This window comes from Marmota flaviventris, chromosome 4 (genome assembly GCF_047511675.1).
Source record: "Marmota flaviventris isolate mMarFla1 chromosome 4, mMarFla1.hap1, whole genome shotgun sequence".
Classification (NCBI taxonomy): Eukaryota; Metazoa; Chordata; class Mammalia; order Rodentia; family Sciuridae; genus Marmota; species Marmota flaviventris.
Window position 1 is genome coordinate 11,141,750 of NC_092501.1, and position 19,245 is coordinate 11,160,994.

At 35.4% G+C, this 19,245-nt stretch overlaps 1 protein-coding gene across 3 annotated transcripts in view; it reads right to left on the minus strand.

Annotated features, from left to right (window-relative positions):
* Inpp5f (inositol polyphosphate-5-phosphatase F) overlaps positions 1-19,245 on the minus strand; it is an 87,883-nt gene that overhangs the window by 36,339 nt on the left and 32,299 nt on the right. For all 3 annotated transcript variants that reach the window (XM_071610846.1, XM_027930200.2, XM_071610847.1), the window contains exon 3: positions 4,302-4,438. In XM_071610846.1, the coding sequence (XP_071466947.1) occupies positions 4,302-4,438 (137 nt within the window). The remainder of the gene's footprint in view (positions 1-4,301; positions 4,439-19,245) is intronic.

The following is a 19,245-nucleotide window of genomic DNA, read 5'->3' on the forward strand; positions in this document are numbered from 1 at the left end:
GAAATATCAATGTGTTATACTGTAGGATAATGCTCTAGACCCAGTGGTTGTGCGAATACATAGAATGATCTTTTTAAAATACCAAAAAAAAAAAAAGAAAAAGAAAAGAAAAGCTGAATTCTAAAATAAATATGGTCCCAAAGGCTTCTGATAAGGACTACAGATCTGTATAACAAAGCAACAACTGAATCACTTTAACCAGAAGTCTTTATCTCTTAAAACTGGTTTTTCTAAGTAGAAATTTATAGTTAATATAAACAAACATTTTCAATGAATATTTTAGAATCTTCTATACAGTTACTTTTAGAAAATAAAGTATAGAGACCACTATCTTCTGAAAAGGTTAAAGTCAGTCTTTTATTTCTCAGGGTCCCTTCCAGTCATAAAATGATTTGTTTAGACATAACCCTTAAAATTACAACGTATAGCACTGGCAACAGATCACCGTCCAGAGGCCTGGCCAGTTCTGTACAGTGTGTGGTTAGGCCCTTATCACAACTTTAATAACACCAAGTCTCAAAAAGAAAATCATTATCACAGGCTTCACATTACTCTCTTAGTTTTTCTATTACTCTTGTAACTCACATTTCACAACCTTGATTAAGAGACATTATTGCTGTTGTTGCTTAAGAAAAGAAAAAAATGATTTTATCTTAAAAGTTAGTGGTCTACAGCCATTTGGAAATAAAATTTTCAACAGATGTCTGATGAGAAACTAAATATGTAAATGATGCATTTTTCTATTAAGGGGCAATAGATAGAGCAAACAGGATATGCAGGCATGGAACACAGACTATAAAATTTTAAAAAGATATTTTTTTAAAGAAACAACATGTTATTTCATTCTCCTTTATTTGAGCCCTATAGATTCTTTCTAACCTTAATTTTTTTTTTAATTTTGATTTGCAAACCAGTCTGGTAGATCTTTAAAAAGTTAAACAGAGGGCTGGGATTGTGGTTCAGTGGTAGAGCACTTGCCTGACATGTGTGAGGCACTGGGTTCAATTCTCAGCACTACATATAAATAAATGAATAAAATACAGGTCTGTCAACAACTTAAAAAATATTAAAAAAAAAAAAAAAAGTCAAGCAGAGATACCATATGACCCAGCAATTCCCTTCCTAGGTACCTATCCAAGAAAAATGGAAACAAATGTCCACCAAAAACTTGTATGCAAAATCATAGCTGCATTATTCATGACACCTAAATAGTGAAAACAACTCAAATATGTCCATCAACTGATTACAAATTTTTAAAAAGATGTAGTATACTCATACAATGAAATATTATTTGGCAATAAAAGGGAATAAAGTACTGATGTGCTACAACAGGCATGAACCTTGAAAACATTCTGCTGAGTAAAATAAATCAATCACAAAAGGTCACATATTATAGAATTCCATTTACATGAGATGTCCAGAATAGGCAAATTCTTTGAGGATGGAAACAATATGTTCTAAAATCGATTGTGGTGATGGTCACATAATTCTGTGCACATTCTAAAAAACACTAAATTATATACTTTAAATGGGTGAATTAGAGTATGTAAATTATTTTTTTAAACTAGCAAACAATCATATACCTTGGGTTAAAAAGGCAACTGAAGCAGAAAACTAGAAATTCTATTAATACCAGACTCTGAAATAAAATTGTTTCTGCTCCAATTACAGAAGACAGACAAGGCTTTATCAAATCTGAGAAGGCTGCCCACACTAAAGAGCCTCAGGGCACTACTAGAGAGAATGAAAGCAGTAGACTACTCAAAGTGATACACAGACATCCAAATTAGAAAGACATACTACATTAAGAAGACATAGAACTAGTTTTGTTTAACAAGTCTTTTTTATGCATAAAATATACATGTTCATGACAAATGGAAGAAGTAGAAAAAATATGTAAAAATATAAAATATAAAACTTATTCTGCAAAATTTGAAAATAATATTTGTACTCCCAAAAGCTTGAGGCAAAAGGAAACACTCAATGGAAAATTTACTGGAGTTTTAACTAGAATGTTAAAAAGAATTATTTTTAAGTGGTGGTATTTTTTTTCTTCTCCTTTACGATTTACTGTTTAATCAAATTATTAATACACAAAAAGTGAGGACCTTGTAAAAAAAATTAAGCTTCTAAAATGGAGTCATACAGAAATTGAAATGGGTAACAAACATTTAAATTAACATGTTAAAAGATTAGCAGGAAATTAGTGATTTTTAACATAGCTAGTTCTTTGTCCTTCTTGCTGTTCACTGTAACAAAGCTCTTACCACAAATCAGGATTAAAAGGAGAGAGGAGAAAAGGCACAAGTGCAAATTTCAAAAATTATGATCTCTTGAGAGATAGATGTACCAAACTACTCATCAAGACAGATTCTGAAAATATTTTATAGTTATTGTTACCATAATTAGCAAAAGTCATTACATAAATCCAATTCCTAATATGAACCAAAATCTTTGGTTAATCTAAGTGACATACTGATAGCTGTTTTTTTTTTTTTTTTAAAAGAGAGAGTGAGAGAGAGATATAGAGGTAGAGAGAGAGAGAATTTTAATATTTATTTTTTAGTATTTGGCGGACACAACATCTTTGTTTGTATGTGGTGCTGAGGATCGAACCCGGGCCGCACGCATGCCAGGCGAGCACGCTACCGCTTGAGCCACATCCCCAGCCCCCCTGACAGCTGTTAAAATACTCAATTGCCACATGGGGGAAAACCCATTTCCTTTTTTTTTTTTTTTTTTTTTAATATTTTTTAGTTGTTAATGTATCTTTGTTTTTTATTTATTTATATGTGGTGCTGAGGATCGAACCCAATGCCTCACATGTGCTAGGCAAGCGCTCTATGAGCCATAGCCCCAGCACCCCAATTTTCATTTTTATGTGAAGATTATCTCTTTCCTTTAGACTATCAAGAAAAGTATGGATATAGAAATCCATAAAACTTTGATAATATTCACACTTTTGTGTTTAAAAATTCTATGTAAATATTATTTCCCAACATTCTTCTTTACCCCATTTATACCAGACAGATATTAGTCTCAAAAATGTTACAGATTGGTGGCCATGAGGAATCTGAAAACCTCCCTGAAAAGTCCAAAAAGGGTCCAAATCCTCTCTAGATGAGGTGTACTCCAGGGCTGGGAGTGCCAAATATGCAAACTAATGACCTGGACAATGAACAAGACTCTAGGTGAGCAGTTCCCTCCTCTAAATCTGACTGCCAGAGACTCCAGGCTTAATATTCAAGCCTAAGTTCTAAAGGGCTTTATTGTCTGTTGCCTTCTGTTCAGGTAACTTGAAGGCAGCTCAGCAGAGGGATATAGAACCAGACTACCGGAGTACCAGGTCCAGACCCCACCACGTGCCAGGTGTATGACTTAACCTTTGCCAAGCTTCCTTTCATTATGTGCAACAATGCCTACCATACAGGGTGTTTCTAGGACTGATATTATAATCCAAGTAACACACAAAGCTTGCCCAGCACATCACACAGTGAATAAAATATGTCCAAGTGATGACAATTTTTACATGTCAAATCCCCATACCAATAGCAGACATCTATAAATGCTATTGGAGGCAGCACCTTGTGGTGAAAAATCACTTGTCCTATGCAATATTATTATTTTGGCCTTAAGTCACTCTACTTGTGGGCTTGGTTTCTCCCCTGGAAAATGAAAAGACTATACAAGACTATACTACAGCAGTAGTTTTCCTTCTTTTAAAAAACTTCCTTTTAAAACTATAAGAGTAACAAATGCTTAGAAATTTTTTACACAAAAAATATATATACATACATATATGTACATATATACATACATATATGTACATATATACATACATATGTATACATACTATATACACACCCACACATACATACACACACACACACACACATATATATATGAAAGAAGACCGAGTAAAAGTTAAATCTCCCATTCTTGACTCCTCTCCCACTAAATCAGGAGTTTTCAAACTGAATTGTGCAAAGCACCAGGGCTCCCTAGAAGTGAAAGGTAGCTTTTCCAGAGAAGTCAAGTGAGCAAGACCCCAATGATCCTCAACCCCAACACCACCTCAACTAAAGGGGCTCAGCTTGCATGTGTCTTACATACTGGATTTTAAAGTTTCTGAAGCAAGGGTTCTAATACTAAAAATGAACTTTGAAAAACACAGGATTAAACTATTTTAAAGATATTATCCAGCTCTTAAAATGTATGTTCCTTGTCTATTGAATCAGATCCTTATATTTGCTATTACATTTCATCAGGTTCCCATAGAATCTCCCTTGATTTCACCTTACCTCTAGCTCCAGATCCTGAGGTTCCATTTCTGAAAGTGATATCACAGCAATTTTGGTAACTTTACAGACTTCATGGTCTCCTGGGAGTTTGCCCACCAATGCTTTCTGCCGAATTAGAATAAGCCACCATGGGAGATCTGAAAGAGAAAAGTTGTATTAATGTCTGCTATTTATAGAGTATTACCGTCCTGGCAAATTGAAGGTGAATGACCTAATGATAACAAAAAATGTATCAGATACAACTTTTTAAAGTAAAACACAACAAAGATACAAAAATGGCCCTTAAACATGAAGAGATTCAATCTCACACAAAGAAAAATGTAAATTAGAACAACATGTGATGCCATTCTCACTCATTGGATCAGGGATAATTAAATGTTATGACAACACGTTTGCTGGTAAGGCTATAGGGAAACCAATACTCTCTCTCATACAACAGTGCCGATGGGAATACCAACAGACACAACTCTTCTGAAGGGAAATTTAGCAATACCTAATAACACAATATGCACACTTACCTTTTAACCCAGCAATCCCACTCTTGGGAATTTACCCTGAAGATACACCTCAACAACAAAAGTATACACTCTCCAGCCTATTCATTGCAGCAGTCTGTAATTGCAAAATACAGTATAGGAACAACCTAAGTGCCCAGACACAAGAGAGTGGTTGAATAAACTATGGCACATCCATACAATCAAGTACTATGCAGCTATAAATAGGCCATTTCACTATCTGTTATCATTAAACATTAACTGAGGATCTACCATGAGCTGGGAAATTAATCAAACATAGATCAAAGTTACCAAGCACTTAATGCATAATAAACCAAACACATAATAAAGTTTATGATTCATAATAAACAGCTGAATGCCAATAAATGTTTTTTGCAGTACTTTCATTGAATGTCAAAGTGTTCTATGAATTGATCAGGAATCATTCCTGGATGCATTAGTAAGTGGATAAACTGGATATATTATTTACATATAATGGGACTATTTGGTTTATACATGAGGTATCTCTCAAAAGCTCATGTGTGAGACAATGTAAGAATTTTCAAAGATGAAATGACTAGATGAGAGCTGTAACCTAACCAATAGATTAATCCACTGATATGGATTAACTAGGCGGTAACTGTAGGAAAGTAGGATGTGACTGGAGGAAGTAGGTCACTGGGGGTGAGACTTTAGGGTTTATATTTTGTCTCTGGTGAGAAGAGCTATTCTGCTTCCTGGTTGCCATGTTCTGAGCTGTTTTCCTCCGTCATGCCCTTCTGCCATGATGTTCTACCTCATCTTGGGTCCAGAGCTATGGAGTCAGCCAACCATGGACTGAACCTCTGAATCCTCCTCTATGGTTCTTGTCATGTCTTTTGGTCACAGTGATAAAAAAAAAGCTAGCTTTAAAATGGCTATACAGTCAGCTTCCACATAATGAGTCAGTCCATGACAATGGTCCCATAAGATTATAATGGAGCTGAAAAATTCTTATCACCTAGTCATGTCATAATGTTATAGTTCAGCATGTAGTCACATGTTTGTAGTGATGCTGGTGTAAACAAACCTAGTATGCTGCTAGACATATAAAAATATAGTATATATACAGCTAGGTGTGGTGGTACCTATTATTCCAGCTATTTGAGAGCTGAAGTAGGGGAAATGTATGTTCAAGGATGGCCTGGGCAATTTAGTAAAATCTTGTCTTAAAATTTAAAAAAAAAAAAAAATGTTTAAGGGCTAAGGATATAGCTCAGTGGTAAAACACCTCTGGTTCAATCCCCAGTAACAGAAAAAAATACAGTTATGAACAGTACATAATACTTGATATGTTTGATAAATGACTATGTTACTAGTTTATGTACATACTATGCTATACTTTTTATCATTTTTTATTTGGTTGATTTTTGTTTTGTTTTGGTTTTGGTTTTTTGGCAGTGCTGGTAATTGAACTCAGTGCCTTGTGCATGCTAAGCAAGCATTAAAGAAACTCTGGAAAGCTTCACTAATAGTAACAGAGTTTATGTTTATGTAATAAACAAATGATTACTATGTATAAAATCCCCATTTTCTGCATAAAAAGGATACCACAAAATTCCGTACCTAATGTCTTGAACATCTTTTCATCACAGTACTTAGAGTCTTCATTCAGTTTTTAAAAAATATAGTACATAATATTTTATTGTACAAAATTACCATAATTTATTTAGCCTTTTTTTCAACTTGTAGAATTTTAGGTCACTTCAATTTTTTTTCCATTATAAATAATGCTACTTGGGGAAAATCTTGTACATATGTAACTTCCTATTTTTTTTCCAGTTGTAGCTGAACACAATGCCTTCATTTTATTCATTTTTTTAAAAATATTTTTTAATTGTAGATTGACACATTACTCTTTGTTTTATTTATTTATTTTTATGTAGTGCTCAGGATTGAACGCAGTGCTTCACACTTGCTAGGCCAGCGCTCTACGTTCATTTTCATGTGTTGCTGAGGATTAAACCCAGTGTCTCACTAGGCAAGCACTAGGGCAAGCACTCTATCACTGAGCCACAACCCCAACCCCCTTTTAATTCTTGAAATGTATCAATATTAGTGAAAATATGTAGCTATCTGGAGTGCTGTTTGAAGCAATAATCAAAATTATCCTAATGGAATGAAAAGGGAAATAATGCATTGAACACTGAGTTGTTTTCAGGCAAATTAATTCACTTTAGAAAAATAAAACAAGCATAAAGCCTCATGGAAAACAATAGTAATCTCTAGTCTGGTAATTATTTTGCTTTAGGTTGAATAAAACACCACTACTTCCCTGAAAGCCTGAGAAATCCAGCAGAAATGTGTCTGTTAAGTTACATGGTTAAATGATCCAAATATGGTTTTTAGACTTTGCGTTTTTTTTTTTTTTTAAATATATGAAACACCTATTTTTTTTTTAAGAGAGAGTGAGAGAGGAAGAGACAGAGAGAGAGAGAGAGAATTTTAATATTTATTTTGTTTTAGTTATCGGCGGGCACAACATCTTTGTTTGTATGTGGTGCTGAGGATCAAACCCGGGCCACACGCATGCCAGGCGAGCGCGCTACCACTTGAGCCACATCCCCAGCCCTAGACTTTGCGTTTTAAAATAAGACAAATGTGAAAGTATAGCACCACTACTGTTTAGCAACCCCAGTATACATCAGGCACAATATTATGATAAAAAAAATTTAAAAAGCATCAAAGCTAATGTATCAATTTACATTATCCACCTGGAAAAGAAACTTGGTTCTGCTAAAGTTTCAGTGTTGACACTGGGATACACATTTTACAAAGAATCAAAAGGTAATTTAATCTAGAAAGATCTGATGGCATAAAGATGTTTTTTTCAAGGTTTTAACCTATAAAATGGGAAGGAGTCAATTTTATAACACTGTTCTCCAGGAAAAGAAAGACAAGAAAGTCTAACCTCCCTAGCAAGATAAGAAAACCGATTAGGAACCAGGTATCTTGAAAAACATGACCAATAGAGCAAGCTAAAACAATAGCCCTAGAAGAGGCTGAATAAAGCTCAGTATTGAGCTTTACAATAAATTATAATAATAATTGCCCTATACAATTAAAAGGGGATGAAGATACTTAGGACAAAAATTTTCATTCAATTTGGGGAGACAAAAATGTCTTCTTCTGTTCTAGTCAGGTTCCCAAAGAAACAAACCAGCAGAATACTTGTAGATATACCTAAGAGGAGATACATCACAGGAATTGCTCAAGAGATTACAGAAGCAAAGAAGTCCTTCGATGTGTCATCTGCAAACTGGAAAACCACTAAAATTTATGGTATAACTCAGTCTAAGTCCAGAGAAGCCAACATATAAGTCCCAAGTCCAATTCCAAAGACTGAAGAACCAGGATAGTTTAAGATGAAAGGCCTGAGAACCAGGAGCTCCGATGGACAGGAATAGATGGATGTTCTGTCTCAAAGAAAAAGAATTCACTCTTTTCCCATCTTTTTGTTCTATTCCAGCCCTCAATGGATTGGATGATGCCTACCTACATTGGTGAGGGCAGAGTTTTATTCAATCTACCAATTCAAATGCCAGGCTCTTCTGGAAACACTGTCAGACAAACACCAGAAATACTGTTTTATTTTATTTTATTTTTTGATGGTGCTGGGGATTGAACAGAAATACTGTTTTAATAGCTATCTGTGAATCCCTTCCTAGTCAAGTTGACACATAAAATTAACCCATCATATCTCCCTACTCATGACCTCACCCCTAGGAAGTATTGCATCTACATATTTCTAGATAAGGTTATCCATCCTTACTTAGGAAAAAAAAGGTTATCCATCCTATTGTCATATAGAAAAGATATGTATTTATTCAACAAGGCATCTCAGCAATCATTTTTATTAAATGTGAATAATATAAGGAATATATAAATATATTCCAATTTTTAAAGTTTTAGATAAAACTAACGTCCCTTTGGCCACTATTACCAACTCTATGAAATTCTTGAGTCCAAACCCCACTATATTAATTCTCTCGTATAAGCAGAAGAGTAAATGGTTACCATTCTTGGCATAAGTCCTTGAGAGTTAAAAATTACTTGTAACCATAACTTATTATTATATAGGTTCTATTTTCACTGCCTTTTGAACACTTTCTAATTTAGCTGTCTACAAACTTTTACATTATAAACAAAGGTAAAAATAAGAAGAGAAGGTGTGTTTGCTAATGATTCTCACGTTTACCTCCTTGGTGTGGCCCAATACTACAGGCTGGATTCCTGAGGCCAGCAAGTTATATCTCCTAGAACATCAAAACAGAGTACTCAACTTCCTCAGCATTCATATAGCTGTGTGATTATGAGAGCCAGCACAAGAGAATTTATAACTATAAGGACATGCTAATAAAGACTACCCAAAGACAAAGGTAGATATTAGCTACTCCAATACTCAAAAAATACTCAAATAAGATTTATTTATTTATTTAATAAGATAATGAATACTCAAATAAGATTTAATTTGTTTAAGGGCTTCTGTTGTTTATGCCTTAAAGAGCCACAGAAGTCTCTCTACATTTGCACCAAGTGCTGGTAAGAAAAAGAGATATTATATTCTGCTCACCTTTCCTTCTTTTGTTAAGTTGCCAGTAAGAACACTTTCATGTTTCCCTATCGTTTCAAACTGATATCTAAACTAAAAAAATGTAAGCCAAATGACTCACTGTTCTCTATATATTTTGAGGTTATGCTTCAGTATATATAATTTTTTCTTTTTTTTTCAGTGCTAAGGATCAAATCCAGAGCCTCATGCATGTACTCTACCCCTCCAACATGAGCTAAATCCCCAACCCAGCTATAAAATTTGTTATATCATTCTAATGACTTGAACATTATTATTTCTGAAAAGTCTCTCTCTCTCTATATATATATATATATACTTTTTGCCTTACAGTCTATTTTGATATTTGCAACACTGCATCAGTTTTCACTAGGTTAATGTTTGCACAGGTCTTTTGAAGTTCTTTTACTTTCAACTTTTCTGTACTTACATACCATATAAAGTGTTTGTCTTGAAAGCAGCATGTAGATGGATTTTGTTCTTCCCATGTGAAAATCTTTGTGTTTTATATGTAATGTCATTACCAATATGTTTAAGAATCATTCTTTCATCTTACTATTTTTTCCCACCTATTCTGTACATAATTTTTCTTGACTTCTTTTAAGTTTTTAAATATAATTATCCCATTTCTCCACTTTGTTAGCTTTTTATAATCTTTTATTATTCTGCTAGTAGTTATACTGTAGGGGATGAACCCCACCTTACACAAATCTAATGTAAATTAGTATTTGTACAGTTCCTAAGCAGTGAAAGGACCTTAAGAGTACCAACCTCTTTTAACTCTATTGTTGTTATTGTTGTGTATTTTAATTCTACATGAAATTAAACACAGTATGGAGCCAAATTCATTTACATTTACCCACTTATTTCTCCTTTCCATTAATCTTCATTCCTTCCTACATCCCCACACTCCCACTGGGTATCATTTTCCTTTTGCCTGAAGAACTCTGGTAATTTTTTTTTTTTTTAAGTTCAGAGACCAGCAATAACAAATTCTCTCAGAAGTTGTCTGGTTCAAAATGTCTTTATTTTAATTTTTGAAGATAGAAAATTGTAAACAGGCACCTTGAAGATGTTATTCTATTCTCTTCTTGGTTTCCATTGTTTCTCTCAAGGCCTAATACACATCTTTAATGTGTATTTTATCTTTGGCTTCTTTGAGTTCTATTTGCTTTTAATTTTCATCCATTTTACTATAAGGCACCCAAGGATAGTTTTCTTTATATTTTCCCGTTGGGGTTCAAAGTCCTTGAAACTGTGGCAATGTCCAACCAATTAGTTTTCCAGAATTAGATGGTTCTGGAAAACTCTTGGCATTTATCGCATCATAAATTCTAGTCTGTTGCTAAGCTCCACCTCTGGGCTATGGATGTAGATCTGTAGTGGAGCACTTGCCAAGTATGTGGGAGGCCCTAGGTTCAATCAATCTGCAAAGCACAACCAAAAAGTTCCAAGAAAGATGGAGAAGACTTCTGATTGTGTTTCTTGACCTCATTTTTTAAAATGTGTGAAGAACCCAGGCACAGTGGTGCATGCCCATAACCCTTAGGAGGCTAAGACAAGAAGATCACAAGTTTGAGACCAGCCTCAGCAACTTAGAGAGACCTTAAGCAACTTATTGAGGCTCTGTCTCAAAATAAAAATAAATAAATTTTTAAAAGGGCTGAGGTTATAGCTCAGTGGTAAAGCACCCCTGAGTTAAAGCCCCAACCAACCCTCCCCCAACACACACACACACACACACACACACACACACACACACACACACGAAAACTGAATATTTAGCCAAACCTTTGTTTTTCTGGGGTTTGTTTTTGTTGTTTTTTGACAGTACTGGGGATTGAATCCAAGGATGCTTTACCACTATATCCCCAGTCCTTTTTATTTTGAGATAGGGTATCACTAAGTTGCTCTGGCTGGTCTCAAACTTGTGACCCTCCTGCCTTAGCCTCCCAATCACTGGGGTTACAGGCATACACCACCACACCTAGCAACTAAAGTTATTTCTAAGTAAAATGTAATGGCTTTGTTCCTCCTGACTGATCAGAGTAAAATTCAAGAAGACAGATATGACTTAAATACAGAATTATTAAGCAAAAAAGAAGCAGCAAAACTAAAGATTTGAAAAAATTTCAACCTATCCATATTGACAAAAAAGAGAAAGGCATTAAGGAGAAAATATTAATGGAAATCAGCATGGGTGTGAACCACAGATTTAATTAGCCAAGACAGCAAGAAAATTGCCAGTTTAAGCTTCAAGGAAGGAGTTGAAAGGAGGACTGTCAGATCTTTTAGATTTTTACATAGAGCTATTTGATAAGAATGTGCACTATTATTCAAAATAAGGAAAGAATAACCCTGTAGGTGATTTGAAGATCATCAGGGTTGTATCCTTGGTTCCAAAAGAGAGGACTACTGACTGACTTTTAACAGGCTAGACAGTCTCTACCCAAAGCCACAAATAAGCCCACTCTGCAGAGCCCTAGGATTGCAACCCTTCTTGAGTAGAATTTTGAAGGCAAGACTTTTATCTAAGTAGATTTGAAAGGTGGGATCTTCTACTTTAATATGTTTAGGGTACAAAACTAACCCAAGAGGGTTATTCTCAAGCCTTAAGATCTCAAGGAGTTTGCCTTATAGTTTGGACTGGCTCCATTACCTCTTTCTTTTTTCTCTTTTCTGGAATGAAACTGCCTATCCTATGCCTATCCCCATTAGTGAATTTAGGAAGCATGTAACTTGTTTGGCTTCACAGGTTTGCAGCTGAAGAACAATTTGCCTCAGGATGAATCATATCTTGAGTCTCACTCATACCTGATTTAGATGATGTTTGGATGAGACTTTGGATTTTAGAGTTTACAACTGATGTTGGAACAAGATAAGATTTGAGGGCTGCCAGGATGCAATGAATGTATTTTGCATGTGAAAAGAACATGAATAGGGTTGGCTGGCCAGGGTGGAATACTGTAGGCTATATGTTTGTCACCCCTAAATTCATGTACTGAAATTCTAACCCCTAATATGATTGCATTAGGATGTAGGAACTTTGGTAGATGATTAAGTTATGAGAGCTTGAGCCTCACAGTAAAGAATTAGTATCTTAATAAAAGAAAACCAGAAAAAAAATTAAAAACATAAAGAGAACCAGAAGAGATCCTTTGTTTCTGCTGCCATGCAAAGTCTCATGAGAAGAGATCATCTATGAATTAGAAAGTAAACTTTCATCAGATATCAAGTCTCCTGGTATTTTAACCTTGGACTTCCCAGTCTCCAGAAGTGTAAGAAATAAATACTGTTTATAAGTCAACTGATACATGGAAAACTGTTATAGCAGCCCAAAGAGACTAAGACATAACTATATAGTATTATATTAACAAGCTATACATTCTAAGAGAATCTAAAAATGGGGTATCTTAATAGCTTATTCCAAAACAAATTATGTTCCAATTTGACATAATTTGTTCTTTTTTTTTTTTTTTTTAAACAAATCTTTGGTAGGAACTTAAATTCAGTCCTAAGTGCACATAAAACTTACTTCATTTTACATTTTAATGAATATAAGCATGAGTCTGTAAAGTAGGTTTTCTGCAAATATGCATGAACTTAAATTTCTACTAAATATATGAATTCATGGTATATTTAATACAATATTTTTTGTTTTATATTTAAATTCATTTATATTTTTTAAACTATAAGAAATACCTTTTTTTCCTAGTGGAAATAGAGCACCATATTATTCCTGAGTATATTTCAAGAAACACCATACATCAGTTATGTGGAATAACAAGTAATAGTACCACAACACCACGCTACTTTTTTTTTTCAATGTCAGGTACCTGGTTACTAAAAGTACATCACTTGCTTTCAGTGACTAAAGCTAATTATAGATTTGTTCGTCTTCCACACATTGTAGCCATTCAATATTTCTTGATAGGAAAGCCAACTAAGCAACAGAACAATGTAAGTATGGGTTTATAGAAGACTGATGATTCATGGGGAGAGATCTAAGACGAGACATTTTTAATTTCAAAAATAACAAAGAGTGCAATTACAAGGATATTCAGTTTAACCTGTGAAGTTTAGAACTGAAGTTAAATCCCTAAAAAGGATATGCCATAAAATTAAATATGAAACTCTGGCTTTGAAGCCATATGCGGAGTTAGAAGCCTGGTCTTCCCTCTTAATTCTGAGAAACTAAACAAATTATTCTCTGTCCCTCAGTTTCTTCATCTATAAATGAAACTAACAATGAAACCCTCTTCCTGAGTTTTATTGTAGGGCTAAAATAATACATATAAAGGACTCAGAAAAATATTCCACGAATAAAAGCTGTTAATAATAGCTAATAATCCAGATTAGCTGGGATGACAATATAAATTACAAATACATTCATTGGTCTGTAAAATCTGATTCAAAAAATAGCCAGTCACCCTAGAAAGACCCTTAGTCAACCCTCAAACATAGGGAAAGGGGAGACAATTTTGCAAAGATAAATTTTTTCCGTCTTCAAATTAAAAAATGCACAGCTGGATATGGTCATGCATGCCTATAATCCCAGCTACTCAGGAGGCTGAGGCAGGAGGATTACAAGTTCCAGGCCAGCCTGGGCAACTTAATTAGACACTGTCTCAAAATAAAGAAGGGCTAGATCAATCCCAGCTACCACACACACACACACACACACACACACACACACACACACACACACAGTTTCTAACTCAGCATATGGCTTCAAAGCCAGAGTTTCTTCATTATTGACAAAATGGTTTATAAACTTTTCTACCTTCTGAATTACAAGACTGTAGAATTTATGTTTTAATGGAAATAACTGAAATGTATCTTTAGATATCATAATCATTATAGTAGCCTATATGTAGAACAAAATAGCCCCCAAGTTAAAAGAGAGAGAGAGAGAGAGAGAGAGAGAGAGAGAGAGAGAGAGAGAAGGCGCCAAGCACAGTGGCATTGAGCTTCTGATCCTAGCTACTCAGGAAGCTGAAGCAGAAGGATCATAAGTTAGAGGCCAGCCTAAGCAATTTAAGGAGACCATGACTCAAAATAAAAAGCACTGAGGATGTAGCTCATTGGTAAAGCATTGCTGGGTTCAATCCCCAATACTGAAAAAAAACACAAAAAAGTATTTAAAAACTAGAAAAGTCTAACTTATAAAGTATCATTGGGCAAAATAATTTTCTATATAAAAGTAAATTTCCCTGAAAACTATACCTTATCCCCCCTGAAGTGCTAAGATATTTTCTTAAATATTTATTTAAAAATTGACCATATTACATACTGTCCCTCAATATTAAATGCCAGCATAGTAAAAATAATCAATTTTTATTCATGACTCAAGTTCATCACCATGAAGATAATCTTGTGCTTTGAAAAGGGGCATAAGAATGCTTCTAGGTTGGAGATGACTGATTCCTAGGCAAATGGACTCAAGTTCCCAGCCAGTGACAAACCTGATAACCAAGTCAGTTAAGCAATGTTTTGCCCTCAATAACCCTTACTGGGCAAGATTAATTAAAATCAGGTTATGTATACATACAATTGACCCTTATTATTCACAGATTCTTACTTGTAAATTTCTCTACTTGACAAAATTTATTTGCAATCCCCAAATCAATACTAGCTACAGGGGCTGGAGATGTGGCTCAAGTGGTAGCACGCTCGCCTGGCATGCGCGGGTGCTGGGTTCAATCCTCAGCACCTCATAAAAAATAAAATAAAGATGTTGTGTCCACCAAAAACTGAAAAATAAATATTAAAAAAAAATACTAGCTACACTTTGGCAGACATTCATGGATACACACAGAATACTGAAAAATTTGAGCCACCTGATGTACATGTTCCCAAATGAGTCAAATAAGGCAATGCTCTTCCAAATGAGTGTCCAATCTGCAAACAAGTACCCATTTTCCAGTCAATTTAGTGGCATACATTCTGCATTTTAATGCTTTTTGTTGATTTTGCACTGCTTAAAATGACATTAAGCCAGGCATGGTGGAGTACACCTGTAATCCTAGCAGCTCAGGAGTTGGAGGCAGGAGGATCAAAAGTTCAAAGCCAGTCTCAGCAACTCAGTGAGACCCTAAGCAACTCAGTGAGACCCTGTCTGTAAATAAAATACAAAAAAGGACAGGGGGAGGCTGGGGTTGTGGCTCAGTGGTAGAGCGCTTGCCTAGCACATACGAAGCCCTGGGTTCAATCCTTGGCACCACATAAAAATAAATAAATAAAAAATAACAAATTTGAAAATTAAAAAAAAAAGATCTTTTGAAAAAAAAAGGTGGGGGGTGTGGATATGGCTCAGTGGTTAAGTGTCCCCAAGTTAGTTTAATCCCTGGTACAAAAAAAAATACAAAATAAAAATAAAATATCAAAACATATTGCTCAGCTGGGCACAGTGCCACACTTATAATCCCAGAGGCTCAGGAGGCTGAGGCAGGAGGATTGCAGGTTCAAAGCCAGCCTTAGCAATGGCAAGGCACTAAGCAACTCAGTGAGACCCTAAAATACAAAATAGGGTTGGGGATGTGGCTCAGTGGTTAAGTGCCCCTAAGTTCAATCCCTGGTACTCCCCCCAAAAAAACCAACAACAAAAAATAGTGCTCAATGTTATCTACTGTGATGTGCCTTACAGACAAAATGTATGTTGGATAAGCTTCATTTGGGTATTAGTTAGGTTGTTGGTCATCAGTTCAATAATCATCATCAAATCAATAATAAATATTAAATATCTTTAAATAAAAACAGACATAAAGCAGGATATGACGGCACACACCTATGACCTCAGCTACTCCGGATGCTGAACAAGGAGGATCACAAGTTCAAGCACAGGGGCTGGGGATATAGCTCAGTTGGTAGAGTGCTTGAGTTCGATCCCCAGCACCAAAAAAACAAAACAAAACAAACAAAAAAAAAAAAAACAAGTTCAAGCACAGCCTGGGCAACTTAACAAGACCCTATCTTCAAATAGATAAATAAATAAGGGGTTATGGACATAGCTCAGAGGTAGAGCACATAACTTGAGATCCTGGGTTCAAGTCCCCCACTAAAAAAACAAACACACATAATACAAGTTCATATGTTGAATGGTTGACCAAAATGTGATTGGCAGCTGGCAAAAATGTAAGCCTGTGTTTCTCATAGGAACAATGGTTCAATACTCACCACATCTGGAATTTGTGGTGACTTTTTAGAATATAACTACTCGGATAATAAGCACCAATTATACATACAAATACATGTACATATATACATATATATGCATATATTATATACATGTATATAATTGTGTGTAATAGTGAAAAATTTGATGATTACCACAAGGATTTGTGCCACTGCTGAGAAGTTATTACATTTACCAAGAATCCTCTTAAACACAGCTAGCCCTCATAATAATTTGAATGGGATTATTTTAAGATGTTCACTAAGATTTTTAAAATCCAGTAATATAAAGGAAGGAATAAATATAAAAAGCAACCTTATAAGTGACCCATACAGTCATCTTATCATAAAAATTTTCCACTCTTTCTGAGGTAAAAAAACCAAATTTTTGCTATTGATGCCACAGGAAACACTGGAGAAGTTGGGCATAATGATTCATGACTATAAACCCAGAGACTCAGGAGGCTGCAGCAGGAGGATCCCAACTTTGAGGACAACCTCAGAAATGTAGTAAGATCCTTTCTCAAAATAATATAAAAAAGGTTGGGGATGTAGCTCAGTGGTAGAGTGCCCCTTGGTTCAATCTCTAGTACCACCCCAAAAAATAATAATAATAATTTAAAAATTAATTAATTAAAAATTCCTGGGGAAAACAACTGGAGTTCAGGAATAAACAAATTGTGACCAGAAAAAATAATGAAATTACAATATTATGGTGAAAGTTGGCCTGCCTTTAAAGTATCTCTGCCTAAAAATACAAGAATCCTAGCAGGGAACAGTGGCACATGCCTGTAACCCCAGCAACTTAGAGAGGGTGAGGCTGAAAGAGCCCAGCAAATTAGTGAGACATTATGCAACTTAATGAAACCCCCGTCTCAAAATTAAAAAATAAAAGGGCCAGCGATATAGCTCATTGGTAAAGCCCCCACCCCGCCCCCAGGGTTAAATCCCCAGTGTGTGAGAGAAAGAGACAAATACAGAAATAAGTAGCATGCTTGTTAAACAACACTCTGAGAAACCTCATTACTCTGAGTCACATCATATGACTAGATCAAGCATTGTTTCTACCCAACTGTACCAAGGAGACTGGAGCTCAGATTAGAGTCAAGAGAAGTGAGAAACTCTAATGCATAAAAAAAAAAATGGAACAAGCTGAAAGGAGCAAAGAGAAAAGGATGGAGCACTCAGCACCTGGGCTAGGACCTGAGGAAAGAGTAAAGTGAACAAGAGGGAAGTGCAAAAAATAAATAAATAAATAAAAATAGATGAGAAGATGTCAAAGAAAGTAAATCCTCTCACACCAACCACTTCCTGCCTGGTCCACAGGGCCTGGGGCCTGGCATTTCTGTTCCTTTCTGATGCCCTTGAGGAGTAAGAGTTTTCCAGTGGCTTTATAGGCAAGTACTAAAATAATGCTAGTACCACTTAAGTCACTCATCACTAAAACATACATTTCTTGTCATCAGTGCCATAGCAAGAAAGACAAGAAGACTAAAATCAATTCTAAAATCATATGCATAACGCATCTTACCATTTTAATGATTGGGAGACATCTTCAACACTTCAAAAGTGGAGGAAGAGCAGATGGTAAGTACTATTTAATGAATGAGATCTACTTCAGTGAATTCTGTCTGTGATTGTTCAGTGTTATGAGGAGTCATTCACTTAATTACTAAACAAAGAGACTCTATTACCAAATTAATAAAGACAATTTTCTCCTCAAACTATTTCTGAATATATCATGGGATTTATATCTTTGCTAGTGAGTTTCTGGGCTTTTTAAATTCAAATACATTACCCTAATTGAGCTTATCGTCTCCTCAGTCTTCAAAATGCATTTTAACTTGAAGAGCTTTGATGATCCATTTAAAATCTCCAGCCTAAAGCAATTTTTTTCATGGATGTCTGTGTGGATATATGGCTATACTCTGGGCATTACAAAGAAAATAAGTGATAAAAACATATCAATGATGTGGGCATTTACACAGCTACTTAAAAGGCCATGTACCATCTCTCCTCACTTCCTTGCCTTTCACTCTTCCCACCATCCACCATCCCTGTCCATCAGCCCATATCCCACATACTCAATTCTTCAAGTCTCGAGTCATCCATTACTTACTCAGGGATATCTTTCACCCCAACCTTACCAGTCAGGCCTATCACCATCTATCCAAGTTGGCAACCTATGCTGTGTTCACAAATTCTGATTATTCCAATAACTTAAGAAAATGGTAAAAGAAAGCATGCAAACACATAGAAGTACCTTTTTAAAATCTAGGGACAGCTCTGTGACCTTAGGGGTCCATGGAAAGAAAGAGAGCCACTAGGATTCTTTATTCTTATATAAGGGACACACAAGGGGAGGTTCCATGGGACATTCTATCCCAAAAAGGGCAAAGGGGTAGGATTACCAAGGAACAGATGGGTGTAACTCAACCCCACCGGGTGAAGTCCACTCTTGGAGCCACACCTCACTATTCGAGCTAGGGTAAAAGTCCAATGTATTGTGGGGTGCAATAACTGTTCAGTACCCCTTTACTCAGGACTTAAAGGTGTGTACATAGCTCCTGTCCATAGTGGCTTTCAACACAGGCCCACAGTACCCACACTTTTCTTCAGAAGCTTAAGTCTATACTAACAAAACTGTGATTAGGTAATTAATGATTTT